Source organism: Bicyclus anynana, chromosome 3 (genome assembly GCF_947172395.1).
Source record: "Bicyclus anynana chromosome 3, ilBicAnyn1.1, whole genome shotgun sequence".
Lineage (NCBI taxonomy): Eukaryota > Metazoa > Arthropoda > Insecta > Lepidoptera > Nymphalidae > Bicyclus > Bicyclus anynana.
In genome coordinates, this window is record NC_069085.1 from 497,186 (window position 1) to 516,759 (window position 19,574).

General features: G+C 37.6%; 1 protein-coding gene across 1 annotated transcript in view; it reads right to left on the bottom strand.

Annotated features, from left to right (window-relative positions):
* The window catches only part of LOC112052937 (neural cell adhesion molecule 1-B), a 287,626-nt gene extending 277,045 nt beyond the window's left edge, over nucleotides 1–10,581 (bottom strand). The window contains exon 1 of the mRNA XM_052891380.1: nucleotides 10,462–10,581. Within this exon, the coding sequence (XP_052747340.1) occupies nucleotides 10,462–10,540 (79 nt within the window). The 5' untranslated portion in view covers nucleotides 10,541–10,581. The remainder of the gene's footprint in view (nucleotides 1–10,461) is intronic.
* Nucleotides 10,582–19,574: the final 8,993 nt, after the last annotated feature.

Sequence of the window (19,574 nt, forward strand, 5' to 3'; positions counted from 1 at the left end):
GTTTTCAGCGGCTTTAAGCGTGCTCTAAGCTTTTTTAAGGCACAAAATCCTCTTAGCCTTTATCAGTACTTAATGATCACCAAGATGCTGGTCACACCAAGTGAAGCTAACGATCCTCCCTATTACAAGGGTAACCAGAAAAGCTGAGGACCGAACAGTGTGGAAAAGAGTTGTAGATCACACATCAAAGGGATTACAGTGCGGTTTCTTCTGTAATGAAGAAAATGACCAAAAAGTCAGATTTCATTATATCAATTTGATGTTCGTGGACGCCTAGTGTGGGCGTAGCCTTATTAGAATACAATTTTCTATCCAACAGTCATTATTTCCGAGCCAGAAATAGCCCGCCTGTCATTTCAGTAAGTACTCCGAGTGATGTCAGCGACTTTGATGCTCCTGCAGATTACCCACAAAGGTTACAGACTAGTTAAATTCACACTCCGCTTAACTTCAAGCGGTCGGATGCAGGCGCACGAAGCAGTGCTTCTTTATTTATGGTTGCTTCGAATTTACAGCGCAGACGTGCTTCCGAGATTTGGCTGTAAAGAGGCGTTTTTATTCAGTGTGTAATCAGCTTGGCGGGTATACGGAACAGAATGGACTACAACGGTCCAGTCGCATAAGGATGAAGTAAAGTTGTTGAGTCAAAAAGTCTGTGGTTGCTAAAATAATTTCACAGTTACCTACTAAACGTAAGTTTGAATACGCTCTGTAATAGAGTGTTTGGAGATTTCATTTTTATACTAGTACTTTATAGACAAAAGATTTTTTTAGTTGACCAATGGTAGCTACATTATCAGTTATTGCTACGGAAACGGAGACTACGCGAGGGTTGGTTGTGGTCACAAATATCAAAACGGCCTTAATAGCGTGTTGCTAATATACCTGATCACAAATCACCGCTAATGAATAGGTCAGTCCCAATATCACTTAACAAAGCGCTCCGGACGCGCGGACGCACGTTTACACTAGTAATGTGCACATGGCGTGACTGCTACTCGTTTTACACTAAACTTGGGTACGCTTAAGCATATTGTGCGTTGCATTAATACTGGCTTTTGTCCTTGGTTTACAACCATGAAAATGATACATTTCAATGAACGAAGTGTTGCTGCTGAGAGTTTTTAAGGAAGAATAGCTAGATATCTTGTAGCTTGACCAAAACTCATAACAAATATCTTATGATCCGTGGCGCTCCGATGTACAGGCAATTTATGTGGAAAGTGCATATAGGTGCCAAAATAGTTGAATTAAAATAATTTTAATTTAATTGAACTACGTAATATTAGTTTAGCCACATTTATCTTAGGTTAAGAATTAGAGTTGTTAGTGAATTTACTAAACTTTATAATAAAAACTTTATGATTCATAGTTCTGATTTTTTTTTAACAGGTTTATGAAATATTTTAAAACTAGGTATACTATAAAAATGTTATGTGTTTTGATCAATCGTATATTTTATATTGTACGTTGTATATATTTTCAATCTGCAGGGCTACAAGCGTGATGGACTATTGGCCTAATTGGCAGAGACTCGAGCTCAGCAGTGAGCCGAATATGGGTTGATAATGTTGATATACTTTTAAAATAACAAAAGCTCGAGAAAAGCGCTCACGTGGAATGCGGAAGAGAAAAACCCCTTAATTTATCCGCAAATTTCCTTAACCGCAGCTGAGCCTGGTCGACGAAGAACATCAAGTATTTATACAGCCTCGTCCCAAATGAGCAAAATAAATTTGAAGATTACTTCACAACAAGTTGATAGGCGTTATCAAGTAAAAATATATACATTTTTTGAATTACTTTAGACGTCCGAGTACGATAGGTAAGACAAAACATTTTTATGGACAGACTAGCGCTCCCGGTCAAGCTTCGCTTTGATGTGTGTGCACTTTTTGACTATCCCTACCCTAAACTACCCTACTCCTACTACTCCTCCCTACCCTACCTCTACCTTACCCCTACCCTAAAGAAAACATTCAAGCAACTATTACCAGTAGTAGTCTGGAATAGAAAGGTTCATGGTGTTACATTACAGGAGAGCAAGTTATGCGGTATTATAATGCGGTATATCATTATTCTTTAACATCTGAAAGTGATCGTTACGGGAAATATTAAAACCTAAGCCCGCCAACCTGTATTGAAACCTAAGCCCGCCAGCCTGGTGGGATCTAAACTCTTCTACAATGAAGGAAGCCCCGGCTCTGTAGTGGACTATTAAATAGGATCTTAGAGTGGAATATTATAAATTCACTCTATGTCAGGGTTTTCTAAGGTACGAGTATAATTATGACTGATTTCGAACAAACGATAATTTTCACTATGAAATAAAAACTTCTGTGTGTCTATCTTTGTTAAATTTGAAAATGTATGTCAAGACAAAAATAAAATTCGTTTCAAGTTGCAAATTTTGTCCTTTTTGTGGTTTGTAATTGTTTCGTCTAACTCTTTTTATAGAGTAAAACAATTCTCTATACTGAAAGCTTTTGTGTGTTGGTGTTAGATAAAATAAAAAACTCGAGCTGAAGCATACAACTTCGTCCGCGTTGGATTAGTTTATCGATTTTAGTAAACAGGCCGTAAAAGTAAATATACACTTTTAATTGAATATATTTAAAAACCTTTAAAAATTTATTCTTATTACTTTTAACAAAAGTTGCCCTATGTTGTCTCAACAAGTTCGAAATCTATTTACAAGATTTTTTTTATAATTTCCGTAATATATTCATATTCGATTTAATAAGACAATTGTAATACATTACGTTAGGGTAATATATATTCTGTCATGGTTGCAGCGAAGAGACGCCCGTCTTTATCAATCATTAAAAAAACGTTACGACGTTGAAAAATTTGCGAAAAAATTTGGCGGTAAAAATTTTTTAGTACACGGCAGCAGTCGTAAAACGATCAAACGTCTGCCGCAACGCATTTAGGAGTAATAAAAGCAGACATTCACAATCGTAATTCAAGTTTGAAATTTTTTTCACCCATAAACCACCCCGCGGCATCTGTTGTGTATCTGAGGGACTCGTAACAGGCGGGTTAATGTCGCGGCGTAATCATAAACTCGTTTAAATTGGTCTGAATTATGCAGAACGTAACAATATTCTTTACTGGCTCGTACGGGTTTACTGCGAGACACAATGTGGGGCCCAATTTGAAGAAAGCTCATAAAGGCGTCCCATAACGTTGCGAACAACTGAGTATGGACACGAGGATATTAGTCGCTCAACGGAACTCTTCGTAAACTGATGTGCTGGTAATTGTTTTTGCTATAATCGTAAAATACATATATATATTATAAACTCGAAACTAAGTCTGTTTGTCTGTCTGTACCTTTTCACGGCTAAACGGCTGAACCGATCAAGATGAATTTGGTATAATAGTAAATGAGCAAAACAAAGGATACTTTTTACCCTAAAATAAAAATAGAAATAGGGGTTGAAAGTCTGTCCTTCATTTTAAGAGTTATAGTTTTAAAAATTTGTAAAAAAATCATAAAAAAATATGAAATATAATGTGATTCAAGATTTTTTTTAAAGTGGTGAAATAGGGGTTGAAAGTTTACATTGATTTCCACGCGGACGAAGTCGTCCGATAGTTTTTGTTATAAATAATAACTTTTGTGACTTTACCCGATGTTATGGGGCAATGCAGAGCTGGCTACATATATGAAGATTCTCATTTATATTTCGATACTTAAACATCCTTACAAGATAGTAGACAAGTTTACTTGCAAAGTATTGAAAGTAAAACAAGAAACCAGTAAAATAAATTGCATTCTTCACTGTAAGATGAAATTTTTACAATACTAAAAGATCGATATATTTATTTTAAATTGAATGCCAAATAATTATGGATAATAACTGAAACTGTGTTGTAGAAAAATGAAAAACTTTTGAAAGTAGGTTAATTGTGGTATTGGAATATAATATTTAATTAGTGTAATAGAGCAATGTTATACAATTTTATGTTAAAGTACGTCAATACTTGACCCTCATACTACATTTGCATGCGAGATTGTTGCGTACTTAATAATTTAATTAATTAAAAAATGAAACTTCAACGAATAATTTCTAAAGGAATGTACGTTTAATTTCTGGTACATATATTATTAAAATAAATACATAGTATTAATAATACGGAAGTTAAAATGTTGCTTATGTTTTTAAAAACAATTAAATAAAATAGTTTGTTTGATGCGCGATGTTTAATTAAAAATCCTGTTCTTTCAATAATAACAAGTATTTTTTGTAGAAGTCACTTTAAACCATTAATAAAATAATTTGCTATATTTTGCGAAGTATTCATGAATTTGCTCGACTATAAGTATACGGAATAACAATAATTCATCCATATAAATCTTATTAAAACAAACATTGGTTGTCTATAATAAAAAAAACTGGACACAAGAGGGCAAATAGTAATTACGAAAATCGAATCTTTGAAAGTAGTGAACTTTAACTCTAACTTCAATAAAGTATTTATATATAGTGGATGCCCGCGACTTCGCGTGGAATTCAGTTATTCACAAATCCTGCGGGGACCATGTATTTTTCCGGGATGAAAAGTAGCATTAGTATTAATCCAGAGTAAAATCTATTGCCATTCCGAATTGCAGTGAAATCGCTTCAGTAGTAGCGGCGTTAAGGAGTAACAAACATCCAAACAAGCATCGATACAAATTTTCGCGTTTATAATATTAGTAGGAAAGTAGGATTATGAAGTTATTCTAAGATCCACTGATGCATATCACAGTGACCGCATACACGTAAACATGCTCCAACTAGGCAATACGAGTAGGTACTCGTATACACTAAACACTGGCAGCCTACAATGTGACCAAAGCTTTGATCGCTGGCTCGGAATCTCTTCACCGCATTTTATTGCTTTCGGCCACTTTACATGAAATAGCTGATAACAGGTTTCGTATCTCTGTCTCATTAATGTTACCTAGCTCTACATTTTAGCCAATCTATACTAATATTATAAAGCTGAAGAGTTTGTTTGTTTGTTTGATTGAACGCGCTAATTTCAGGAACTTCTGGTCCGATTTGAAAAATTCTTTCAGTGTTAGATAGCCCATTTATCGAGGAATAGGCTATATATTATCTCCCTATTCCTACGGGAACGGGAACCCCGCGGGTGAAACCGCGCGGCGTCAGCTAGTAAAATAATAAAGTGCACTTTGTGATGTGGGGTCGCCAATCTAGTGACTTGGGACCCCAACATCCATCATCGGCATCATCGGTTTTTCAAACTACGAGTATGTATCTGTAATCTCCTCATTTTTAAATCGATCATGGAATTACTCCAAGCATAGTGCAGTCATCGAACGAATCTCAGACCGCGGGTCACAGCTGATAACTATAGAATTATAATTATTTGTGGCAATATAAGCGACATGAAGTAAAATCTAAAATTACATTTAATGAGTCTAAGAAGATATTTTTTACATGATGCAGTACGCTATTAGCGAGAGCAGCGGAAGCAGACAGCAGGTTGGCACTGCGCGGCGGTATCGGAACATCAGGGGGTTAATTTAGTGTTACAGGGCTTATTAATGCCCAGTCCTTGTCGGGCCAGCATGCGGCCTTAATGCGGGCCCTGGCACGCCGCCAGCGCCTCGTTTGTTGATAGGGCGTGCGTGGCTTGTGCTCTAGTGCCTCAATACCGCGCCGGTGTCAATTACCGGCTGAATCATCGCTAAGTAATGCGCGCTGGTCGCGTTATCGCTGCGCTGCGTTTGTTGGACTAATTTGAGACAGTATTGGCTTGGTAGAGCTGAATTATCATAACTTACAGTTTTTTTTTAACTTTTTTGTGTAGGGGGGAAATCCTGGATACCCGTTAAGGTGTGATAAGGATCCAAGTCATGAAGTCCAAGTTCCTATAGTTGAATAGATACTTATGTATATAGAAGAATAACGCTCCAAGTAAGCTCAGCGATATTTTAATATTTAAAACCAATAATATAGTTTGTTGCAATTTTTTTATACCTATCAAACTATATTGATTAATATTTCTACGTTTTTACAATAAGCAAGCGCTTAGCTGCAATCATGCCTGATGGTAAGCGATGATGCAGCCTATGGTGGAACGCGCTTGCCTAGAAGATGTCCATTCACTCTTGACTTGAAAATACCCATATTGTAGGTGGTAGGGAAAACTAAAGCTGGGAGAGCATTCCACATCTTTGCAGTGCGTATAAAGAAAGGACATTGGGTTGGTTAGTCATCTCAGCCAACTCAAATCCCTGGCGCACTAGATGAGTGCAAGTTACTGGTACATACCTGAGGGTAAAAAAAAAGTTTTTTGTATATACTCGTACCCTACGAAGTGTTGCTCGCTATAGGTGATGGTTTTCCACTCACCTAGATGGTAAGTAAATATGTGATGGTGGGATATTGCTTGATACGGTTAATGTTACAATAATTACATTTACGCCAACCTGTAACGAGGCAACATAGTCTGTTTAAATTTTTCATTAAGGAGAAAAGAGACCTGCCTGCAATGGGCCGTTAAAAATTTAACAATTATTTAGAAAAATAAAAAATTGTAAACAAAAGCTTCTGGTACACCAATTTGTGAAAACCAAATAGTGAAACTTTCCTTATAAAGCCATATACTTGGTAAACGAACTAGAGTTAGGGTTAAGCTAGACGGAATTCACTTTATCGTATTTTAGTCGAAAGCCGCATCCCGGTGTAATAAGTTCTCCAAGTTATCAAGAATGATATCATTCCCACTGTAAGTCGGTTCAATTTCACGTGACGTCATCCGAAAACTTCGAACCCGCTGCAGAATTATGGCGCAGCTCAGTTACTTCCAAATCTCATTACTCCGAGACACTCGAATTTATCCCGAACTGTATTCCGCTGAATTACCGCCCAGCGCACTTACAAGTTTTGGGAGACCTAAAACACGGGACGGAACTGTATTCTGAAATAATGAATACAATAATTATGGAGGACTTTTACAACCACGCCCTCGAGCACTTTCTGTTGCCGACGCCGAATGCTGTGATGGTAACGTTGTATGTTATTTTCGCTGCATTCAGTTCGTTGTTGTATATTTTTGTTTTCATTGGCAAATAACACGCATTACAAATTTAATAAGTTTTTATTACTTATCATGTTAATAACAAGTAATCAAATCATGAAATCTAAACTAGAATTATTTCCTGATCTATTATTCGACTCTAATTTTGTATTTTTGGCGAGGTGTGAGGAGCTGGTTTATTGATGGAGTCTAAAATTGATCATAGGAACTACAAACTAAATAAGATACGAATAAGCCAATCGACTTTGAGCTTATACGAGTAGGTAATTTGTTATGTTGACAAACATTTTAAAATAATAATTTGCTAGCAACATGCCAGGTATTGAATGGCATCACTCTACTGATGTGAAATGTAATAGAAGGACTACACTACATTTCACATCATTTAACTATATGGCACTACCTTTTTCATAAGCGTCACTGAGATTCTCATTGTCACGGATACTATTATACTCGTATTCCATGACTTGCTTGGCTGCGGTTTTACTTCATGTTTGTGTGAGGAGGTCTCTTCTGGTACATTAGATGAAGACTTGAAATACGATTTTAAACTTATTTCGTGGTTGTTCATTATGAATGTTATTTAAACGTGTACATACCACGATAAAACGACGAGATTTTTTACGGTGGTAGAATTGTGCAAACCAAGAGGGCGCCGCGATACGCATAATAACAAAAGCGATGTCGTGAGTGTGGTTTGCCTAAACAGCCAAAAACGCGAGGTCGTTGAAAAAAGAAAAAGAACAAGAAAGAGGGTAGATCGATTTTGCCCCTAACAGCTGACTTCACTTCTCATCTCGCAACTTCAGTCTCTTCGTGACCACGATCCATGCAAGTGGGTCGAAATATCGACAATAAAAATCTCGTCGTTTTATCGTGGTATGTACCCGTTTAAATAACATTCATACTTGAAATACGACTTACATGTTTTTGATTTCCGCTAAAATATTCTGTTTCGAATAACTCGTAGAATCAGAGAGCTGCTAAAGACTGCACGGTCACATACACATCACTTCTCTCAATAGTGAAATATTCCACAAACTGGCCGTACAAACTTTTAATATGCTTGAAATAATATTTCAGTTCGGATCAATTTGTGTGTCGCGAGTTATGAGAATTGGAGCCAAGTGAGCCGCGTCGTAATTCTGCAGCGGTCCAACTTTGCGGACGCCGCTTGAAATTGAACCAGCAGTAGAGCTACATCGTCTGCGTTACTTCACCGAACTTATCCTTGCATGCAGATATCGGTTACTTTATCACTACTATGATTTTTAACTTGTGATAGATGAGGGATGTCATAATTTATTTAGAGCGATGTACTGTCGTCCTGCTAAGGTTTAACTTCGATTATTATTCGATATTAGGGATTTCAGTGTGGATGCCTCTGCCTCCGATTCCGGAGGATGTGGATTCGAATCCGGTCCGAGGCATTGCACCTCGAACTTCTCAGTTGTGTGCATTTTAAGAATTTAAATATCAAGTGTCTCATACGGTGAAGGAAAAACATCGTGAAGAAACCTGCATACCTGTGTGGGTGAAGTCTGCCAATCCGCATTAGGCCAGCGTGGTGGACTATTGGCCTAACCCCTTTAATTTTGAGAGGAGACTTGAACGCAGCAGTGAGCCGAATATGAGTTGATAATGTACCATCGTATAAATCGACTTTGACGTCGATTGAAAATGTTGATTATGAGATTTAATTGAGCAGGCGTTCATTATCTACCTATGACGAGTGTTTTTTCTTTTGGGTGACAACAAACATCCAAATGTGGTATAACTTTTGATACTTATAATATTGCTAGAATAATCTTGTGTGTCTGAAAAACCTAATCAATTCATGATATCCTGCCCGATATATCCAGAATCAAATCTAGAAATTCAAAAATTAGAATTCGAAGTTATTTTCTATACTTGATAGATAGGCTTACTTTACTAGCACATATGAAATGTCAACTTCCGGTGCAATCATGTTAATTTAAACTTTCACATGTCGAAAATATCGTACTGCAGACGTAATTATGATCGGATTCGGTCCACAAGAAAACAAACTTGACCCATATATCTCGCGAGCGACTGCTCCAGAATGCTAGTGAATTATGAAAAGAAACTAGGAAGTGAATTATTCAAGTGAGATATATTCGCATGTCGCGAGTAGTGAGATTTGCCGTAACTTCACCGTAACTTCGCCGTAATTCTTTAACGAGCTGCAACTTCCCGTTGGAACACGTCTCATAAAATTGAACCGGCTGCATATGAAATGATATATACACGTCTTCTGTGTTAACCAAGATGAATAAGATAGAACTTGCGTATTATAACTCTGTAAGATGCATTTCAGAGCTTTTTAGTTTTAATGATTTTGCTATTTGTTTATGTTTACGAGTAGCTTGTTTTTAATACTTGACGTATAAATATAAGTATAAATTCTGCCTGTATATCGTAGCTCCTAATTTACTTTCTTTTGTTAGAAAGTTAACGTATTCTAGATGGTGGAAATAAACGTTAGAACGATTTAAGTTAGACTGCAAAACGAGTGTTCATTGTATATCCAAGAAGATAATCTGAAAATATAGGAGATCCAGCTATTTCAATATCACTTCTAAGATAAGCCTACTGAAAATAGACTAATTTGGTTCAGGAGCCGAATGCTTAGGTAGTATATTCCGAAGTGAGAACAGTCAATAAATGCGAGTAGGTACGTATATTAACAACACGGAGATCACAGCCAGTAAATATATCAAAGCTGCTAAACTAAATGCAATACAAATCAATTCCCTGAGACGTTACAGAACATTGTATCATGGCGTGTTTAACGACACTATAAAGATTAATTAACGACGCTTAGTGCAAACATAAACCATACTACAGCCAACGGGAAAAGCATCTTATTTATATACAAATATGGTTGGATATGGAAGCGCAGGATCCAACTGACGTGCAAGATCCTGTAATTCAAATGTGTTTCGCGTCAATTGCTCCCGAGAGCATTACATCCGCCTCCGATATTAGGATTGCTAATGAACTTTCTCGTTTGGTACAAAATAAAGAATTCGATCCCGGTTCAAGTAGATTTATTGGTGAGGAATTCTTTAAGGTTGCAGTACTTAATAAAAAAACAGAACCGTATTCAGCTTTAAATTTATCTTTTCACTTCAATGTACTCGTATAAGGCATAAAACACTGAAATTAAATTTTAAAATAGCTATCCCACTCTGTTAATTCGTTTTATTCTATAAAAAACTAAGTTTGCGTAGACTCGTTAATTATATTTATGTAGGTATTTAACATTATTGATACTTTCCAAATACTAGATATGATAGTGTTTAGCTGTTAAAGTAGAAAAAATGCCTTCCAAAGAAAAATTGCGCCCGCCGCGCCGCTACAGTCTACAGCACTCACCCAGCTTGTCCTGCAGCACGGTCTTGGTGTGTCCGCGCACGAGGCACAGCAGCAGCAACAGCGCCACGTGCGGCGCCATGCTGCGGCGCGGCCTCACGCGCAGCCCGCCGCGCGCCCGCCCCGCCGCTACAGTCTACAGCACTCACCCAGCTTGTCCTGCAGCACGGTCTTGGTGTGTCCGCGCACGAGGCACAGCAGCAGCAACAGCGCCACGTGCGGCGCCATGCTGCGGCGCGGGCTCACGCGCAGCCCGCCGCGCGCCCGCCCCGCCGCTACAATCTACAGCACTCACCCAGCTTGTCCTGCAGCACGGTCTTGGTGTGTCCGCGCACGAGGCACAGCAGCAGCAACAGCGCCACGTGCGGCGCCATGCTGCGGCGCGGCCTCACGCGCACCCGCCGCGCGCCCGCCCCGCCGCTACAGTCTACAGCACTCACCCAGCTTGTCCTGCAGCACGGTCTTGGTGTGTCCGCGCACGAGGCACAGCAGCAGCAACAGCGCCACGTGCGGCGCCATGCTGCGGCGCGGCCTCACGCGCAGCCCGCCGCGCGCCCGCCCCGCCGGCGCATCGCCAACAACTGGAACCAATGATAGTATTGTCACAGGAAACTGATTCAATTGCTCGACGCATGGAGCCATCAAACAAAATAGACGAAGATACGTGTACCTTGTCCAACCTAAGAACTATTGATCTGTTACTTAGAGGTGAGTGTTTGCTACGCAACGACAAGTTATTAACGAGCAACTGTTTCACCACCTTCTGTTAAGTGTCAGGTATCAAGTATATATTTTAGTAGCTTTACATAACGATCGAAGGCTCTATCATAAACCCCCGGCCGAAGGCCGGCGTACAATTGTGCTTGGGTAAAATGCCCAGTCGACGCCACGGTCGGAATCGTGTCGTAAACCCCCGGCCGAAGGCCGGTGTACAGTAATGTGCGCGGCTGGAGGCTGCGCGTTTTTTGTGCTTGTGCAAAATGCCCAGCTGTAGCCACGGTCGGAGGCCATATCACACGTAGACGTTTTGCCGCATCGCTGTACACACGCGGAGTGCGGCGCCGCAGTACGGCGCCACAGTGCACCGTGTGGCATATCATTGATATTTGTATGCGAGACGCCGCAGCACCACCTGCGTGCCACCAAATATTCGAAAAAACTGTATTTGAAAAATCGTAGTTAAGGGTTACACTTAACCACCACTAATCGACCACGACTATTCGATAAAATCGTGTCCTCATAGATAACTTTCAGGACAGTCGAAAATCTTTATCTTCCACATAATTTAATACCAAGAGAGCTGAGTAGAGCCTTGCCAAGTCGTCTTCCGTACTAAATTTCAAAAAGGAATTAACCTGGCCGGCCTGGCCACGGGGCCTGTCGTACGACAGCTTTTATTACTGCCATGAATAAATTCCGCCACTGGAAAGCCCTCGCACCTCGTAAATTATAACGATGGTTTAAACCATCAGCCCGATTTACGACGCCGGCTTAGTATATACCGTTATAAACATATGGCGTACGAAACTGGCGATGGATGTAGTGCGAGCCGCTATCGCCCTATTCTAGTTAAACTCGATACTAATGTGCTGTCCGTAGGAGTTTATGGGATATTATTTTCTGCTTATCCTTTTACAAACAGTATCTGAATTTATGTTTATTTCAATGTTTACGAGCTCACAGTATATTATATTTCCTTAGGACGTAAAATGGAGATATTTTTCATAGACTAAATTTCCTTACAGTGGTCGAATTTATTTCATATTTCATTACATTTTCAAATAGGTAAATGTAGGATAGCGATTATATTTAATATTGTCGTTTTACGTTTTATTTTAGTAGCAAGTAGTCTTTTACAAAAATCTGTGAAAGGTAGGTTCAACTTAGATTTAGATAAATTAGAATTTTGATTGTGTCATGTTTACCCAACTGCAAGAACATACTCCTTCTTGGGTCAAGAAGGGTTATGTTTTTCGCGCGTATCTTGTATGTATGTATGTAATATTCTTTATTACCTCATATCTCCCAAACTGCTGAACGGATTTACGTATTTAAGATATCGTTAGATTCGTCTTAATAGCCCAAATGTTGTTAAATAGGTGAAATTTAAAAAAGCCAACACGACGATGACGCTATGAACTCGAAGTGAATTTTTTTTTTTTCGAATATTACAATATGGATATCAAATTCAAGGCTTATCTTATGGATTTCAAAATCAATACCATATTAAAAAAACCACAGTTAGAAGTTTATTAGTTGTCTATACAAAATATGACTATGATGCGGATGCGGATGACTACGGGTGCGAGCAGGTTTGTTATTTTACACATAAAATAGACTGAATAAAATATAAAAATTGGACAAGTGCGAGTCGGATTCGGCCATCGAGGGTCCAGTACAAAGTAAGATATCATCTTCTAACTATAGTAACTAAAAAGTGTAAAATAAAATAAATAATAAATGAAATAAAAAACCCGACTACGTAAAATATAAATTTATACGAAAAAAATTGTATTTTACGTAGTCGGGTTTTTTATTTTATTAATTATTTATTTTATTTAATGAATCACACATCTGCTGTTTCTGTTTATAAAATACTTAAATCGTTAAAATATGCGAAGTTGTCGGACTTAGAGTATTATATTATTTGTAAGTTTGCAAATATTTCAAACGCATCAGCAATTTCTCAAACGCCGTGAATAAATCTCCAGGAGCCGGCGTGCGGTTATGAGGCAATTTTTTTGTCTTTCACACATTCACGATTTAATTCACAGGTGTTCCCGCGCCGTTTGATTCATGCCTCAATTTATTCGTAATTTATTTTGTTGCGGGGTCCGGCGGGTGGCGGGCGGGTGACGGGGTGTGGGGGAAGGAAGAGGAACTTTTATATTGCCTGGAAATAGGCGACACGAGGTGAGATGATGTTGCGCAATCGCTTATATTGCAGCACGAAATTGTAGAAGCTCACTACTTGTTGTGTTGCGGTTAGTTGACGATTAGGTACTGCCCATTCATTCTTGTATATACAAGACAGATTTCGTTGTGGTAAGCTGCGCCTCTGTGTGTGACAGAGAATCAGTAAAAATTACTTGCAGACGTCCTGCAGTTTGACTCGCGTAGTTCCTATTTTCTTGGGAATACGAAGATAATGTCTATCTACTGATACGGGTACTGGTATTGGCTGTTATTGTAAATTAAAAAAATTAAATTCGCTCCAGTTTCGACTTCAGCCTATTTGTCACAAACAATCAAATGAAAAAAGTGAAAACGCAATTGCTTAGCAAAGGTTTCTGTCATCCTCATCACTCAAAATCACTTAACTATGCGTTTCTCGCGCTGACCTTCTTTTACTTTACACACACAACCGCATTTTCTATTTCCAAGATTTTCTTGTAGCAGCCCGTACTTGGATATTTGAGCGTCATTGGATGGTGATCGTTATAGTCAAACGTTATCACCATAAACTCCAAAAGGTCCCTCTGGTCTGATCTCCAAAACCTTCTATCCTATTAGATGAAACAACTAGCACTACAGTGGACCACTGAATATAAGCTCATGATAAAGAGTGTACCATGACATAAGCTGGAATTGCAAGAAAACGAAACGTTAATGTACCTTCGAGATAACAAACGAGAAAAGGCAGTCAGCGCCGCCGAAGCGTGCGCCGTAACTCCTCAAATGGACGCAATATTTTTCTGACATTTGCATTTTCGAATTGAGCGCCCCGAACGAACAACAACATGTTCAAACGAAATATATTTCACAATATAAGCTTTCAATACTTCTGTTATACACCTACGGGTCTTAGGACGGCTGAGAGCCGAGAAAACTGAGAGAGATAAAGCAAATTGCATTTGTGCTTTAAATAAACGTCCGGAGGCAACGTCGGAATAAACATCGCCTTCCATTCAAAACCTATATTTGTCTTCGGTCGCTTATCGAAGCGAAATGATCAATGTTATAAGTGCTAATGCTAAATCGCGCATTGCGGGGTAAATTATTCCCTCAGCAACATTTTAGCTCATGGTTTTTTTTATTCTTATGTTCCAAAATTTATAATATAATATGTACCTACAACGCACTACGAAATCTCGAACAGAGAGTAAATCTTTATTTATTAGCGGCCGGTTTTGACTTCCCTTAAGGGAAGGGAATAAACTTGAGTATTCACATATTTTTTTAAATTTTTTTTTTTAAATAATTTCAGCTTGGATAGCACAGTTATTATTAATTAAATTTGATTAGTGATCGTGAATGAAGCAAACATTACTAATCTAAGTCCGCTAACTCGTTTTGGAATAGCATGTTGCGTCTAAGCTCTTTATTTTCTCCGGAGGAATGTTCGGTAGTGAGTCGTAAACATGAAATAGCCTTATAATGATGAAGTGCCAAACCAAGACAACTGTTATTTTATATTCTATCCTGCAGGTACTTCGATTCTAGTAAAATAATTTTACCTTAAACGGAAAATGTATAACTAGATCAAAACGTATTATTTTCACAAGGAAAGACCTTCAATCTATGTTTCAATTCTTATAACTGCAGAGCAACGGAGAGCGCGGAGAAAATGGAGAGAGATAAACCAAATTGCATTTGTGCTCTAAACAAACACCCGGAGGCAGCGCTGGAATAAACAGCGACGCTTATTGAAAACCTATATTTGTGTTCCAGAAGTCTTGCTGAAACACAAATATTAGCGAAATGAGAACTTATAAGCACGAAACTCAATTTACTTACAAATTGTATTTAGTCTGACAATAACTAATTCGATTGCACACAAAACTAAGTCGAAGTAAGCTGACCGACCGTCGTTGTCATCGGGGAATATCGTAAAAGGATCCGTTCAGTTGATAAATAAAAGTCAAAGACATAATTGAAGGTGGATGGAACGTTTTGTTGTCTAGGGCGCCATCGCTAATGGACTAAGAAACCTTGAGTGCTACCTACATTGATATAGTCTTTGGTGAATGTAGATACAACTATATGGGCAATATTAAATCAATAATAACGTTTTGAATCATTATAGTTAAACGATAACACGCATAGTCACGTTTGACTACAAAATTTGAAAATGTTAAATAAATTGACGGCTATAATTGAATTATAAAGAAAGGCCGATAACAGGAAAATAGGATACAGATCAACCAAGCGACGAACTGATGAGTTTCGATATTTTTGAAGCTCAGTTTAAAGTTTGGAATCCATTAAATTCTACTTTATATTTGATGAATCTGTGACGATATCATACATAATTAATAAACAATTATAACTTTTAAGTATATAAGAATACAAAAAGAGGTAAATACCTAATAAAACTACAACTGGGCGTAACACATATCTTTTCAAGATGAAAAGTAGATCGAGGAAAGCAATACCGGAAGAAAACTCATTTAGGCACTACGCGATGTTTGTAATAGCTACTCGTATGTAGTTACTCGATTTATATAATCTTCATCGCCTATAGAATTTTTGAATTTTTAAAACCTATGAAAATTTTCACTTATCATACCTAAATAGTTATTCCACGAAGAATAATATTTTAAATTGCTATGTGTCCCGTTGCTCCAGAGATTATAGCCTATGTGGCTTCAAATCTTGATGTCCTAGGTTCGAAGCCTGAGAAATCAAAAGTTCTCAACCCGGCGTTGGGAAGTTGGTGGTGTTATATTACCGTAGTTAGCTTCTGATAATGATCATTACAAAATCAAATTTGGTCCAACATTGGTAGGTGTAAGCTTCATATTATCTCTCCTTTAAAGAGAAAGGGGATTAAATAGACCTTCGCATGCAGACTTCTTCCTACAAATTAAATAACTTTTACAAGCTAATGAGACAACAGTATTTGATTCACAAAAGTTATAGCTCACTGTTATTTATAAGTGTTAGTGGAAAAATTGAAGTCCGTAATTCCAGTGATACTAGTAGTAGCTAAAGTACATAATATAAATCCGTAGTGTTTGTAGGTAGTGTGCAGTGCGGCCGGTCGGTGTGACACTATCCTGCGCTGTTTATGCTGTTGTCTGCAGAACAAATGAGGCAGTATTGCAGCGATCCGGCGCATTCAATGCTGAAGCAATGGCCGCTGTCAGCTGTTACTTGGGCCCGCCGTAAACCTCATTGTTATAGATGCGCCTTTGAACATGGATTACACTGGAATTGTTTAGATATAAAGTGGTGTGGTGTGTTTGTGTACTTTACTTGTACGCTATTACGAGCGCATCTGGTCCACTTGAGCTGGATCGATACCTTCCAATAATCATGACCTGTTAAAACTATAGACGTTAGTCTTCAGTTATGCAGACAAGTTAATGGAATATGTCAAAGCATTTATTAAGGATTTAAATTATCTTCACTATTATGTGCCCTAATAATTTTTGTGAATATAACGAACCTGGAGCATTTTATTAAACTTTCACAAGAAAAATAACCTCGTAAATAATATTATTAGTGTAAAGTTAACGACGTAGCCTGTGTCGTAGAGGCATAGCATGATGCTACGCAGGGCAGCGTTATGCTACGTAGAGTAGCTATTTATACAAAGTACTACCTCTACCTGCCCTTCCTGAACAACATAAAAGGTTACCGCCCGCCGATTTTCCAGATAACACTGACCTTATTAGACAATAATTTATCCACAAAAATGACTTTCTATGACGTAAAGTATTACCCACTATAAATTACCCCAAAGGAAAAGCGAAAAAAAATGAATTTTCAATATAAAAATGCCACATCCAGTAATCTTTACGAAAATTCTTTAGGTACCCCATATGTGCCAATTTTAACCGGACAAAGTGTGCCCAGGGGGCGATTGTGTTTGGTCATTCCCCAAAATAACAATATCGGTTTTCGACTTTGTGCCCCTTTTATTCTCGCGCCGCTTCGATCGGCTGCACACTGCACACTGCACACTTCACACTGCACATTGCACACTGCACAGTAGCGCGCGGCTGCAGATGGCTTGCTTTTAAATGTCAATGTTTTCTGACAGTTATTGTGTATCGTGTTAATTGACTTGTATTATTAAAAAGTATTATTTATGTATTAACAACTTGTTGCAAATTGTATCAATGCGATGTTTTAAATTGATGTTTAACGCGTTATTTGAACAAATTCAGGAATAAATGGTAAATCGAGTTTTAATGAGAAAAATTAAGGTTAAAGGTTAAATTAAGTCTGATATTAGGGTATATTAATCTCATGATATCTACTAAATTCAACAAGTAATTGGGAATCAAGAATGTTCGATTAACATAATTATTTTTTTAACATACAACAGAACATAGAGATAAGGCCCATCATACGACACGGTGGACCAATTTTAGTGGAATTATAAATTGGTATAGAGATGACAGCTTTGTGTTATGTTACGAGGAACAGAGGGAATACTATTTGACCCGACGGATTGAGGCTATATAATATCAAACTTGATTCAACAACGCTAAACCGACCGATTTACGTTAAAGCAACTAGGCCGCACCGTCCTTAATGGAACACGTTTACAAACAAACAATATAAACGGGTTTTTCCAAAGTCGGATAAAAGAGCGACGGTATAAAAGCAAAGCGCAGTCCTAGAAAAAATCCAGCACGACCCATTTGCAGGTCGCATTAAGGCACCCGTTTAAAAACTTGCTTACCTAATTCACAGCTCACGCTTAATGACTCCGTCCGTCCGCTCATTCGGTCGGGTTAACGACTGGACGGAGGCTCTGCACCTGCCGGCTGCGCTAATGTTTTAGTCAAAGAGCCCACCAAATCTTTTAAGGCAAGACTAAAACATACCTAAGTTACATAAATCAGTCTACGACCATAGATAAAAAATTCCATTATAATCGTTATAGAAAATTTAAGAAAACGGTAATAAATTTCAAATTAGTTTACTGCATATTCAATAATTAATTATGTTATTTTATTATATATCTGAGACCAAAGCCGCGGTATAATTATAATGATTAGAAACTACTTAACAAAGATTTTGACTCAAAGTCTAAAGACAAAGAGGTACTTTCAAATATGTTTTCATTGACACTAAAAAATAGATAGGATTAGAATCAAAATAAGATATATCATGTGTACTAAATAAGTGTTTGTCTGACAAGTTATGAGTACGTCCAGTATTTTTGTTCATATAGAGCCAACTAGCCGGAATTGCCTACCTACGCGTTAAAGAACTACGGTCACTGAAAAAAATATTAATCATTAAACCTGGAATTTTCTAATCCTTGACTAATCCTAATTATTTTTTTGTTCACAGGTATTAATTAAATTGCACTATATATTTCAATGTAAAAAAGTAACATTTTCGTTAATTTTTTCATTCGCTAAATTCAACTGAAGGTTCCTGTACTATAAAACATTACTATAGAAATCTCGGAATACAAACTAATTAGCCAATGAAAAATGCTCTCAGTCCTAGTACAAATAAATGTCAAATTAATTGAACCCGCTACCGGCTTCATTACCGCTATCAGATAAGAGGAAAAAGAATTATATTGGTCGTGACAAGAGAGTGACATGTCCAGTGTTGCACTTATGTAAAGTGGACGTAATTACAACGTACAGACACGCGAATACGTTTTTTAGTGATTTTTATGAGTGAAAAGAAACACAAAACTAGTTTTTAGTAAATTAGCAATGTGAATTTGTTGTATTCATCATTTTGATTTGAAACAAAGAGGTATATGAATTTTGATTCATAGCTCGGGAATGGAACTCCGAAAAAACTTGTATCTTTTCCAAGTTAACCGCCCGCTACTATCATAACTATAGATCGCATTGTCACTTCATCATCATCTTCATCAGATCTGTGATCTCATCTAATATCAAGTGAAGACGTGCCTTAGCATAAAAAAATCCACTATAGTACACCAATGGAGTTATGTTTGTTTTTTTTTGAATTTTGTTGTATTTTCAATGTTTATATTCGTCTTACAGCTTATTTTTAAATACATATATATTAAGTATTACATAATTTGTTTATAAGCACTTTACAATGTTAAAACGTTCCCAAAAAATAGTTATGGTGACATAATATATCGTGCTTCATAATACTACACCTAACTACATATTTATACATATATTGGTTTATACACCAATAGGTAAGAATATCTACCGTTC